The 13,441-nt window shown below is 38.5% G+C and overlaps 1 protein-coding gene across 1 annotated transcript in view; it reads right to left on the reverse strand.

Annotated features, from left to right (window-relative positions):
• Nucleotides 1-3,165: 3,165 nt before the first annotated feature.
• Nucleotides 3,166-13,441, reverse strand: part of LMBRD2 (LMBR1 domain containing 2) — a 34,427-nt gene continuing 24,151 nt past the window's right edge. Inside the window, exons 12-17 of the mRNA XM_054397779.1 lie at nt 11,224-11,321; nt 9,414-9,517; nt 8,484-8,530; nt 6,394-6,496; nt 5,046-5,175; nt 3,166-3,316 (exon numbers count right to left, since the gene is read on the reverse strand). Of these exons, the coding sequence (XP_054253754.1) occupies nt 3,256-3,316; nt 5,046-5,175; nt 6,394-6,496; nt 8,484-8,530; nt 9,414-9,517; nt 11,224-11,321 (543 nt within the window). The 3' untranslated portion in view covers nt 3,166-3,255. The remainder of the gene's footprint in view (nt 3,317-5,045; nt 5,176-6,393; nt 6,497-8,483; nt 8,531-9,413; nt 9,518-11,223; nt 11,322-13,441) is intronic.

Raw genomic sequence — 13,441 nt, forward strand, 5'->3', positions numbered from 1 at the left:
AGATTAGTCAGACATTAGTGAATCAATGCTGACTACTCCTGGTAACTTTCTTTATATGCTTGAGATGGTCCCAACAACAAACTATTTCATCAGCTTTCCAGGATGGAGGTGAGCCTGTAGTCGCCTGGGTCCTCCTTGCCCTTTTTGAAGACTTGACTGACACTGGCTTTCCTCCAGTTCTCAGACACCTCTCCTATTCTCCAACACCTTTCAAAGATGATGGAGAGTGGCCTACCACTGACTTCTGTCAGTTCTCTCAGCACTCCTTGGATCATGCCATTAGGGCCCGTGGATTTGTGAATGTCCAGTTTATTGAATTGACCTATAACCCAATTCTCTTCAACTGAGGCAAAGAGTTCCTTTCTCCTGATTTTCTAGTGCCATATTCCATGGTATTTCTCAGTTTCTCAAGTAGTTCCTTGAAAAAGCCAAAGTTAGTCCTTCTGAAGTCTAGGGTTGTGACCCTGCTTGTTGCTTTGGGCCTACTGAACGTCATCTCATGCTCACTACAGTCAAGGATGCCCCCAGGCTTCACATCCTCAACCAGCTACTCCCTAGCTTCACCACCTGTGTCAAGAAGTTATTGTCAATGGACTGTAGGAGCTTCCTGGGTTGTGCATGCCTGACTGTGTGACCTTTCCAGCAAATGTCACGGTAATTAAGCTCCCCCTGAGAAACAGGCACTGAGATTGTGATGCGTCTTTCAGTTGTCTGTAGAAGGCCTTCTCACCTTCCTCATCCTGGTAAGGTAGCTATTACCTGTATTAGCCCAACTCTTCTTACCCACAAACTCTGAGCTTGCTCTTCATCTGCCCCTGCGTACAGCTCAATATATTCCAGTTGCTCTCTCAAGCATAGAGCAACCTCACTCCTTTGGCTTGTTGGCCTGCCTTTCCTTAAAAAATACATAGCCATCCATGACCACATTCTGGTAACGAGATGTATCCCACCATGCCTCCATAAAGGCAATCAGATCACAGCCCTTCACCTGCACACAGACCTCTAATTCCTTGTTTATCCCCCATGCTACATGCATCAGTGCACAGGAATTTCAGAGAGGGAGTTGAGCATGCAGTATTCAGCCTAGAGAGGTAGGTGGATTCTGATTCTTATCATGGCAGGTAGCTGAGGAACTTGTTAGTGATCTGACTGGCCAGGCTTATTCCCCGGCTGGATTCAATAGACTAAACATTGCCATTTTGGCCCTCACTCTCCCAAGTTCTACAGTTTAAAGCCCATTGAAGTTGGTCAGCTTGTTGCCAAAGAGGTCCCCTTGCCTCTAATAGGAAGTGAGTGAATCCATCTAACAGATTATAGTCAGGAAAAAAAGTAATTTAAAAAAAATCCCATTGTCATAAACTCCAAAACATTCATGACAACACTAGGCACATAGCCAGAGGTTGACATGCTTTGTATACCAAGCCTCTGACTGGTAAAATGCAGGAGAAAATAACTTGGCCCCCACATGTTTCACTTGCTGCTCCACAGCACTGAGGTTACAGGTTGCGGTGTCATTCATGCCCACGTGAACGAGTAACAACAGACAGTAATCCCTGCTTTTAACAAATTGGGGCACATGCTCAGCAATATCCCGAACCTTAGATCCTGAAGGGCAGCACACTTCCTGTGACTGTCAGGCCAGTAGATGGGTGCCTCAGTCACCCACTCTGAGCACATGTTATTTCTTTTTATGACGCCCACTGCATGCTGCTGGTACAGTTACTCCTCAAGGACCTTGGTCGGGATTGTCCGTAGTTGTTAATGCTTCATATCTGTTACTGGCTGCAATGCTGGAGGATGGAGACTGTTGCAGAGCCCTGTTTTTGTGGGCTACCAGAGTCCAAGGTAGCTCATTCTTGGTGGTGCCTGTTACCAGAACATAATTCTGAAACTGTCTCTCAGACTTCGCTCCCTTAATATACTATGCAGTCTTTTAACCATTTCCTGCAATTTGTCAACCCAACATAACACATCAATCTGTACACACCTTGTGCAGGTACATCCTATATCTGGATGTGTGGAAGGGCTGTGTGGAAGCAGTTCTCATAGTGTGAAGGTGAGTGCCCATCATTCTAGCACAGATCTCAAGTGCTTTCCTGACCTTTGGACCTACAAACAGCTTTCAGCACCTTTCCTGCACGCCCCTTTGCATGAACTGCAACACGAAGCCCTGCGGCACACTCTCTCTGCCTACTCTGAGCACTGTGCGCCTGGGAGGAGTTTAAATTGCCCACGGTTGCTCCTGGCAATGCCCAAGCTGCACCAGGAACTCCTGTTCACCTCAGCCTAACACTAAACTGCAGCAGCAGCTGTTTTCACCTTTTATTATGTAGATTACATATAATGTGGGAAAAGATGAAAATGTAGCCTTTCTTGACCAATAGACTTTGCTCCAGAAGCTTATGCCCACAAATTTCTAAGAATCATAGAACACCAGGTTGGAAGGGACCTCAAAGATTATTTCTTGGCAAAAGCATGGTCTAGACAAGCCAGCCAAGCAACCTGTCCACCCAAATCTTAAGTGTCCATTGCAAGGGACTGCACCACTTCCCCAGGGAGGTTATTCCAGTGGATGGTTTTCTCATTGTGAAAAACTTGCATTGTGTCTAATTGAAATCGCCCCAGGAATAATTTGTATTCATTACCCCTTTTCTGTTCCATGTAACTCCTTGTAAAACAAGAGCCTCTATTTTCTCTGTAGCCATCTTCACAATCCTGGAACCTGTATTTTATAATTTTATGAAGAACAGCTTGCCATTCAATGTTTCTGCTTAACAGGGGCTGATTAAAAGACCACTAAAGCAAAAAGAATCCTTAATTTAATTTAGTAGAAAAATTATAGAAAGTGTTTACTATAGTAATTGACATAACTGCACTTTGGATGCATTAAAATGCTCTCACAGCATATGTTGAATTACAAAAAAAATCCTTCAAAAAAATCCTCCTCCTAAACCTTAGAGTGTTGCCGTTCAACTTCAGCCCTAGGTACATTTATGAAGTTTACTCTCTGTTAAAGTTTTCTTCTTTTGGTCATGACAATAGCCCACACTGATGCACAACAATATCTACAACAGAAGAAGCATATTCTTGTTGTAAGTAGCAAAGTTATCATACATTTCCAAAATAGTAATTTCCTTCATATTCTTTAAACAAAAATGGTAATTATGATAGATCACTGAATCAGAAATTACAGTATTTTTCCAAGTAATGAGTAGGGAAGAGATTTTCACTGAATTTTCCTTAGCTTTGAGGCGTTTAAACATCATCAAATACTTGGCTTCGAGACATTGACAGGTATCTTCCACCGGGCTGGTACCTGCAGAATCAATTTTAAACATGAAAAAATATCACAGAAAATAGAAAAATAAAGACCTATGAAATCATGTAGCTCTCATTGCAGTGCTATTCTTTAACTTTCAGTGAATTACAGGATCTGTTTCCATGAGAATTTGATAGGCAGTCATGAAATTAAATATCATCTGTCCAAGAAAAGCAGTGATTTAAATACTGAGAGTCTTAAGAACTTTGTTTCCTGATACAGTGGGAAGAACACAAATGTTTTTGCTGAACAGAACTGCTTGGTTATTTCTTTTAAAAACAAAGGAAAAAACCCAGCTCCAAACTAAACCTGACTAAACAACATACAAATGTCTTTGGGTGATTAAGAGAACATCTCACTGGGTATTCCCAGGAGAAATACAGTATCACAGATAATGAAAACAAATGGCTACATGCTTAGCAGGGGGGGAAAAAAGCTTCACAAATTGTAGGTCAAAGGCATTTTAAAAGCATAATAAATGCACAAATAAGTTCTACTGCAAGCACAACGTTTATTTTCCTCTCCGCAGTACTTAGTAAAACAGACAAAACCATAACCTGTTATGGAATGATTTAACAACTGCAGAAGCTAATTTGTTATGTTTTTCAGCCACTGCATTTTGTTTGGTTGGTATTTTTGTTGTTTCGTTGGGGGTTTTTTTGTTTGTTTGTTTTTAAATCAATGTTGCACAAGCTATTTTAAGTGAACTGAAATTTCATATGCAATTATTCTTCATTTATTACCTCTATGAAACCAGATGCAGGTTGTTAAATCTCAGCTCTGTGGCTCCAGATTTTCTTTTTAAAGTTCAGAATGTTCCACTCTGAAAAGTCCATATAAATGCCAGGAGACTGCAGATACACTTATCTTGAAAGATATTTGCTCCAAAAGAATTATATATTCATATTCCTGGTTTAGTACTTTGTATTATCCATTTCATATTGTAAAGAATTCAACAGCTGACAAAATTTCTAGGCTAGCTCTTCTTTAAACTTTTATGCTTAAGAGCCAACTTTTGCAATGTGGTGACAGTAGATTAGACAAGTTAGTTGCTGATAGCAGCTAATGTTGCTGAACCAATCTATAAAACCAGGCAGTGTCATTTTAACAGCATTCCTTTCATATTTCTGTACAGGCATTCATTTTGACATTACAGATAAGTCAACTAACATAATTTATGATTTTTTATTGGACTGAGTATGCTAGTTTTAGCTGAAAAATAACGTGAGTAGTAACTTTTTATGGGGAATTTAAAATAATTTATAATTAAGTAGTCCGTAAGTGGTAACTACCCAGATTAAAACAGCATAATAAAATTTATTCCTTGTTTCTTAAATATGAGCAGAACTTAGCAAGTTGTATAAAATACTCTTTTTCATCCACAGAATCCCAGAATTCTCTATTCCAGAACTACACTGTGGAGTCTAGGACTTTTTGTTCAGCAAGTTCAGAGCTAATTTACTCCAGCACTTCCAAGATCTGATCCAGGTGTATTCTGGCAACTACTCATCCTGTAACACTTAAGCGTTTTTTTTGCAGCCCTTTAAGATTGCTTCAATAAGGGAAACCAAGTGAGCTTTCTAAATTCTTGCAGGAAATTACAGAAAACATATATGCAGCTAGGTGAGAAGACTAATTTTGTTTATGAAGATATTTTAAACCATCTGATACAGTCACATAGGTCATTAGTATATCTTAATTGTAAATAACACAGAAGGTTCCTCACCTTCCTGAGTCCAGTTCAAGAGGGTCATCACTAATTGCATCTGCGTTAAAATCCAAAGGTTCTGCATCCTGGAGGAGTTCTATTCTATCTCTTTCAGTCCTACCATTTGATCGGGTATACTTTGACAGTGCTGAAGAGGGAAAAGGAAGGAAAGACGCTCATTTGGGCTGAGCACCCTGCAGCATGTGGAGACATCAAACTTAAAATACCAAATATCAACTTGCTACCACCTCACCCAAAAATGCAAGTGGAGTAACTTCGACTAGACTCAGTATTTAACCAGATTTAGCTACATACTCAAAACTGTAGTATTTCATTCTCATATCTCCACAGCAATGTAACTACAACTTTTCTTTCACCCCTCAAGTAGGATGAGATCACCTTTACAAAGAAACAAAGCAATCAAGAAGTGACATGTAAACTTTACTTTTAAATGAATAATCAATCACCCTTCCAATGTGTGACTTGGACTATGCTATCTGGGGTTTTGTTGTTTTGGTTGTGAGTTTCTGTGTTTTTTTGTGTTTTGTTGGTTTTGTTTGTTTTGACTTGTTTTTAAAGAGGCAAATCTCATGAATTAATAAAGTAATAGCTGTTTTGCAGCTCACTGCCACCCTCACTAGGCCAGTATGTACAGCCTGTTTTGGTGTTGAAATGCTACAAAATTCACATGGTTAACATTAATATAATTTAATATAATTTCATCCAGTCTACCACTGAAAATCTGAGTTTCCAACTTTGTGTAGAAGAGGGGGAAATCTACCATAGTTGTCTTGAAATCATGTTCAAAGATCCTCCTCCCCTTTTATCATTCTTTTCAGTTTCACTTCTTGTTAGCTTACAAGAGCACATCAAATACATAAAAAGCATTCACGTTGTGCCAAATTTTTTTCTGAAAGTTTAGAGCATCCATGAAATAAGTTTTTGATAACAGACATTATTAATCGAGCACATAGTTACTTATGTGATATGTTACTGGCTTTCAGTTTGTTGGTCATCTGATTATTCCAGTCTTAGAGACGTCATTCACAAGTAGAAGAGACAAATTTAGACTTAAAGTTCCAAAACATATTGTAAATAAAGTCTTTGTTGAAAACTTCTAATCTAGTAGAAATCTTTGTATGTCCCATAAGACCAAGTAATTAAGACTATCCAGCATCTCCAACTCGTTGAAGTGCTAAAGATAACAGCATTGGTATCAAGTATCTTCAACAGCAGAAGTGGCACAGCACATCAAAACACAGGACAAAAAATAAAGGTATTTGAAACTACTCACACAGCCAGTTTTCTGCAAATCAGGCATCGAAAACAAAACAAAACAACTACATGTCAAGTCCACAAAACTTACGCCTATTGGTACTGGTCTCTGACAAGCCAGACTCTTTTTGGTCTGAGTGGACAACTCTGTTTCTAGTGGAATCATCTCTATTTCCATATCGTTCCTTCCATTCCTGGGGGGGGGAAAAAAAAAAAAAAAGGAAAAATTTGCATATGTAGCATCAAGAAATATTCCAGATTCACGATTTAAAGTTAGTCAACCACATCAGAGTAAGCAAGTAATAACTTGATAAAGTTCCTGTTTGGTATCTTCATAAAGGAAAGTAATTTTTTTTGTTTATTTTTTGTCTGTTTTGGTTTTATTTTAAATTCAAGATATATCCCATCACTGAATGTCACCATAACTGTTCTGTAGAAAAAAGACTTGCAAAAAACAAGCTACCTATTAAATCTGCACTCATTGTTCTCTGAGCCACTCTGAGTTGTGGTGAAAATGTTCCTATTTTTTGATTTCTACTTCCATCTAGTGGTAGAATGGAGAATTAGACACAGCACACGGACACCCCACATCTAGACTGGCCACATTTACTAGACTTGGCATTCTCTTCCATTCCATTTTGTTTTGTATGTAAACAAAGTACAATGAAATATTAAAGAATATCTCATGCTTTTGTTAGAGCATAGAAACTTTTCAAACAGTCATTTTGTCACTGTGGTACATTTCAAATTCACATCTAGATCCCAGACTGTGGACTGGTAGGAACTGGTATGCTAAAAGTTACAGTGCTAATCTGCCTTATGTTACAGTTCTAAGGTACTCAAGGATGAAACATTTAACCCTGATTCAGTAAAATTCATCACTCTCAACAGCCCCAAAGTTTCAAGAACAGATGTGCTACAGTGTAAAATGCTAATTCAAGAAACAAGTAACATCTGAAATTAAGTTTGCTGTTGCACTAAAATTGTTGCTTAATGAAAGATGATTTCAGTGCATACTAAATGCATCATGCATTTGGTACTATGTTGTTTCACAGTAAGTCCAAGTTCTTAACTCAGGTGATGGGGCAAGAGGATCAGAAGTCTATGCAATACTGCCATCTAAAATTAAAAGTATCACTGAACTTGAAAAGTCAAGAGGTTTCAGTCCCAGTATTATCACAGGATGGCCTAGGATTGAAGGAACCTTAGAGATCATCTATTCAAACCTCCCTGCCATGGGCTGGGGTCTCTCAACTAGACGCTGCTGCTTAGGGCATCACCCATCCTGGCCTTAAAGAGCCCCAGGGAGGAGGAACCCAAGCCTATTCTAGAGTCCCACCATCCTTGTACTGAAGAACTTCTTCCTAAGATCCACGGTAAACCAACTCTCCCTCTGCTTAAAACCATTCCCTCTTGTCCTATTGCTATTATGACTTTCTGTAGATATTTTTCCTTCCTTTATTCAGTTAATTTCTTGCACACATTTTTACCTCTTTCATTGTGACCTTCCATACTAAATTTCAAATGTTACAAATTAATGAAAAACTAAAGGTATAGTTCACCGAAGCGCCTTAAAATTAAGCTGCTTGAATTATTTTTTTATTTGAATTGATTACCTTAATTATTTTTTCCTATTTAGCATACATTCAAAATATGGTTAGAAGCAAATACTATTTGTTACTCGGTGGTAACAGTATTTGTTCAGTCTTAATTGTAATTCCTTCCCCTGAGGAGACAGGGAACAAAAACCAAAAAACACCATGCCAATTACTTTCCACTGACTACACAAAGCAATGGGTAAGTCTGGGAGTTCCCATTTCAGTGAGTATGATGATAATGCAAATGCAGTTATTTCCAGCAGAGTAGTATCAACATAAGAGATTGTAAATAAGCCATTTTAGATCATTCTACATCCCAGAAGTCAGGACCCTTTTTAATGCTCGTTACACCTATTTAGCATATACCGTTCTCACAGCACACTGAGTATATCAGTGCCCAAGCAGTATGGCCAATACTTGAAATTTTTTCCACCAAGACTGTTTTGCAAGATTAAACAGATTCCATCAATTATTTGTAACTTGTTCATGAAACAGATGAGTAAGGCTGAATCAAATGGTAATGATAAATCCTATATCAGACTGTAGTATAACAATATTATAATTAGGTAAAACAATCTCATACCCTTCTTCTGTTTTCACCTTCTTCCTGCCTCTGTCGATTTCTTTTCTCTGTAATAATTAAAAAAAAAAATCATGAGAGCTCCATACAAGAAAAATCATTACCAATATTTTTTCTCCCCACTTAAAATGAATTCATCATGTTGGTATCTTGGGTCAAGGCATAATATCTGGGTATCAGCTGGCAAAAGAATCCCTCTTAGAAATAATTGGAAAAAATATGACATTAAAACCAAACTTGAGCATTATGAATCAAAATCCTGGTGGAATTCTGTGAGGCATAAAATATGAATCAAATAATTTGTGTCCATATGTGGTATTTCACTTGAAATAGAACACTGCAGTATCAAAAATTAGTAACTTCTCGTTTAAAGGAGTGACAGACACTCCTATTTCTCCTTAAAAAAATAAATGCTACTTTAAGTAAACCTGCATTTTGTTATCCATAAACTATGCAAGGAGAATAAAAGTATTCCATAATGTAACATTGTATCCAGATATAATTTCAAAACATTCATTCGTGAATCACAACAGCTTTTAACAACTTTCAAGAAACACTTAAATAAAAATTAACCCCCAAAAAAAACTCTAAAAGCTTTCCAAAACAGCACATAACACCTTCACAGGAAAACATGCCTTCTGTGATAAAAGCTAGCTAAATCAGCCAAAAATCTTAAAGGAAATTAAAGAATCTGGGCAGCTGAATCACACAAAGAAAGATTAGTTTGTTGATGACAAAGGTAATTACTGATACCCCTGACATATTAAGTGACAAGTGACTATTTATATAGCAACCACAATGCTGTACATCTATTGCAGCAGAATACTGACTCAATACAGTTTCAAAATATTGCCATGCTATATACCTTTGTGTGCCATATTTCAAGGCAAGTTTAATGCAACAACATATATGCCATAGGACAACTTAATTTACCTCTTCTGATTAGCTCTTTTCCTTCATCAATCAAATCAGAGGTCATTTCACTATCCCCCATGAACTGCTGGAATCCCAAAAGATTCAAACAACGAGTTCCTAAACTGGTAAAAAATAGAACAAGAAACAAATTGCTTTGTTAATTTGCAACATACAGTTTAGCTAAATTACTATGCAAAACGTAAAACAAGTTATTCAGAAATTTTTGGAAAAGTCTAAAAAGCATACAGAAGAAAGGCAGACTATTATGCTAGCTGAGAATTGAGAAAATTCAGAACACTGACATGTTCCTACATTCAACTGAAATTGATGTTATAATCCTATTCAAACAGAGAGAGAATTTACAGTCTGAGAGCAGTGCAAATGATTTAAGACAAAACAAGTCCTTGAAATATTGGAGGATTTGCATCTATGGTGTCTCATTGACTCTTCTTTGCCAGAAGACAACTGCTATAAAAATTCTATTATGATTTCTCTGGGTTTGGAACTGTAATAACATGGAAAAGCTACCTTAATCTAAGATTTCACTCAGGAGAAATTTGTGGCTTACTCATATGTTGTTTGGATGCTGGCTGCCATTTTGGATACCCATTAGGCAGCAGTCAGGTGTTAAGATTAGTCCATGTATTTTAAGCTAGTCCTGGAATGAGACAGCATGAAACCACTTTCACCTTCTTAACTTCACACCAGAGAACACAACTGCTTTTTTCATTACTGTTTTCCTCCTTCCAGACAGGAGCATCTCTATGTTCAAAGTCAGCTTCATCGTATGTTTGCACTGAAAAGCGTATTTCTTACGCTATCAGAACTTAAGGACCGCTGAATTCCACAAGGGAGACAATTTCCCTTGGAAGATTTCAATTAAACATTTAGTTTTGCATGTATCTGAATTACCAAAGGGTATTAAAGTTCATGCAAAGCAACTTCAGTTTCTGTCCTTCAGTTTCTTTTCTTCCTTTTCACTACTATGTTCCAGACTCAGGGTCATTATGGACAAGAAGTCACAAACTATTTTGTTTTCCTGTCATAGTTGGCTTTTTTTTTGCCTACATCACCACTTTTTTCACCTAACCTACAGGTAAGCAAGGAAAACCTAGGACTGTATACTTGATGACTTACTGTTTATGAATACACAGAGGGTCTTAATGGACATGAAAGGCATTTAACTGCATTCTACATGACTCGGAACATACACATTGCTTCTGACTGAAAGGTAATGCAAAATTGAAGAAGTGAATGTAAACACAGCCAAGTTAAGGTGAGACCAAAAGTATTGCTCACACCCACACACTTTGACGTGTAAGCAAGTATAAAGCAAGCCATACAATAGTATTTTCTGCAATTATCCTTCCAACCTCCAAGGATTTGTGGCTCAGGGAAACAAAATCAAATGATGTAACCACCAGTTCTCAAACTAAACCCTGGTTTGTTATGATCCTGTCAGAAAGTTCACCATGTGTGATTTCTGATAATGCTTCTTAGTTTACTAGAAAACTGCTTCTTTACAGTAATCTCAGAAGCAGAATGTAAATGGTATTAGGCTCCAAATTCTAAAAGAACATATCAGACCCCAAAATCTAGGAATGAATTTAATGTGGGACCCCCCCACTCAGTTGTGAATTAATACTATTAATATTCTTTAAATGCACATTTAAATTTCATATCTATAAATAGCAACTTATTGCTTTAGTTACTGCAATTTTATGAATTTGTCACAACTTAATTGCTGGAAAAGGAGAAGTGAATCTCTTCCCAACTAGTATTACTAAGATAAAAGAAACATGGAAAATCTATCTTACAAATCACTTACCTAAAGTATGTGGCAATACAGAGAATGACAACAAGCATCGGGTAGTATATGTAGAATCCATCAGCAATGAATGACAGCACTCTCATGGATCCCATTATCTGGAAAAAAATTTGCAAGGAAGTTCTAATCAGATATATTCTACATCTGTCTGTAAAGACTGTGGCCATCAACCTATTTTCAGTCCACAACACACAAACATACAATCCTTTGCAGTTAATGAAACAGATTTCACACAGGCAGTTGACGCACAACAACCAGATATAAAGGCCACCTCTAACAGCGTACCCACTTTTAGGCTTCCAAGACGATGGATCTTCTTATCTAAACCAGAATTAATCTGAACCATGTGGATCTATTCTGAAAGAAGCTTCTGGACAACACTAAGAACCTACTTGCTAATAACAAAGATGCGAGCTGTAACTTGTCCTACAGTAACTCACTGTTCAGCAAAGACAAACTCACAAGTTTTCAGTGACAAGTTTGAATCATAAAATTACAGAATTATTCTGCTTTGAAAAGATTTTTAAGGTCATTGAGTCCAACTGTCAACCTAACACCAACATGCCCAATAAACCATATTCCGAAGTACCATATCACAGAATGCTAGGGTTTGGAAGAAACCTCTAGAGGTCATCTAGACCAAACACCCCTACCAAAGCAGGATCAACTAAGGCATGCCACACAGAATCACAGAATTGTCAGGGTTGGAAGGGACCTCAAAATCATCTAATTCCAACACCCCTGCCATGGGCAAAGACACCTTCCACTAGATCAGGTTGCCCAGAGCCACATCCAGCCTGGCCTTAAAAATTTGCAGGGATGGAGCTTCCACCACCTCCCTGGGCAACCTTTCTAGTGTCCCACAGCCCCTGTGGTGAAGAACTCCTAACACCTACTCTAAATCTCCCCTCCTCTAACTTGGATCCATTCCCCCTAGTCCTATCACTACCTGAGATCCTAAAAAAGTCTCTTATCGGCTTTCTTGTAGGCCCCCTTCAGATACTGGAAGGCCACAGTAAGGCCTCCTCAGAGCCTTTTCTTCTTCAAACTGAACAACCCCAATTTCACGCTGTCCTTACAGAAGAGGTGCTCCAGCCCTCTGATCATCCTTGTGGCCCTTTTCTGTACATGTCCATATCTTTCGTGTAATAGGGGCTCCACAACTAGACACTTCAGGTGGGGAATCACGAGAGCAGTGTAGAGGGGGAGAATCATCACTCTTCCCCTGCTGGCCACAATTCTCTTGATGCAGCCCAGGATACAGTTGGTGTTCTGGGCTCCAAGTGCACACTGGCAGCTCATGTTGAGCTTCTCATTCACCAGCAACTCCAAGTCCTTTTCTTCAGGACTGCTCTCAAGCCAGTCACTGCCCAGCCTGTACTAGTGCCTGCGATTGCCCCGAACCAGATGCAGGACCTTGCACTTTGTCTTGTTGAACCTCATGAGGTTGGCTTGTGCCCACCTCTCCTGCCTGTCAAGGTCTCTCTGGATGCCATCCCTTCCCTCCAGCGTGTCTGCTGCACCACACAGCTTGGTGTTATTGGCAAACTTGATGAGGGTGCACTCTGTCCATGTCACCAAAAAAGGTGTTAAAATCGGTCCCAGCACTGACCCCTGAGGGACTCCACTTGTTCTAGCCTCCACCTGGACACAGACCCTCTTATGAAATTACGGATTTATCAGTATTTCATTGGCAGAAGAATTAATAAAACTAACTATTAAAAAAATCCCATGGAAAATATTTATAAAACCTATTTACTGGTTCAAAATATTTGGTTGTGGAACAGATACCTCACCAGCAGGAACATGTAAAAATTTAAACTATATCAGCAAAAAAATGGAAATAAACAAATTTAAACAAATTTTAAAATAAAAGAAGAACATCAGCAACATGTCAGCTTCGCCCACAAGGGCCAGCAGGGGGGAACTCTAGAATTCTCTAGGGCAACAGACCTTTTAATAGATGCTTATAAAAATCAGATTTTGTAGATTACTTATTGCAAGTCACTTCAGTCCAGTATATACAGTCACCACGTTTGTAATCCACAGATCATGGCACAGGTGGGGATTTAAAACCAAGATGATGGCCAGTGATAAAGATTAAGAGATAGAAACCTGATACTTTAACCTATACAATCAGTTTTCTCCAAACATGGCCAAAGGCACACATACCTGGCCCACTTCAGATAAGCCTGGGCAATGTGGGCAATCTCCTGAA

This window comes from Indicator indicator, chromosome Z, assembly GCF_027791375.1.
Source record: "Indicator indicator isolate 239-I01 chromosome Z, UM_Iind_1.1, whole genome shotgun sequence".
Classification (NCBI taxonomy): domain Eukaryota; kingdom Metazoa; phylum Chordata; class Aves; order Piciformes; family Indicatoridae; genus Indicator; species Indicator indicator.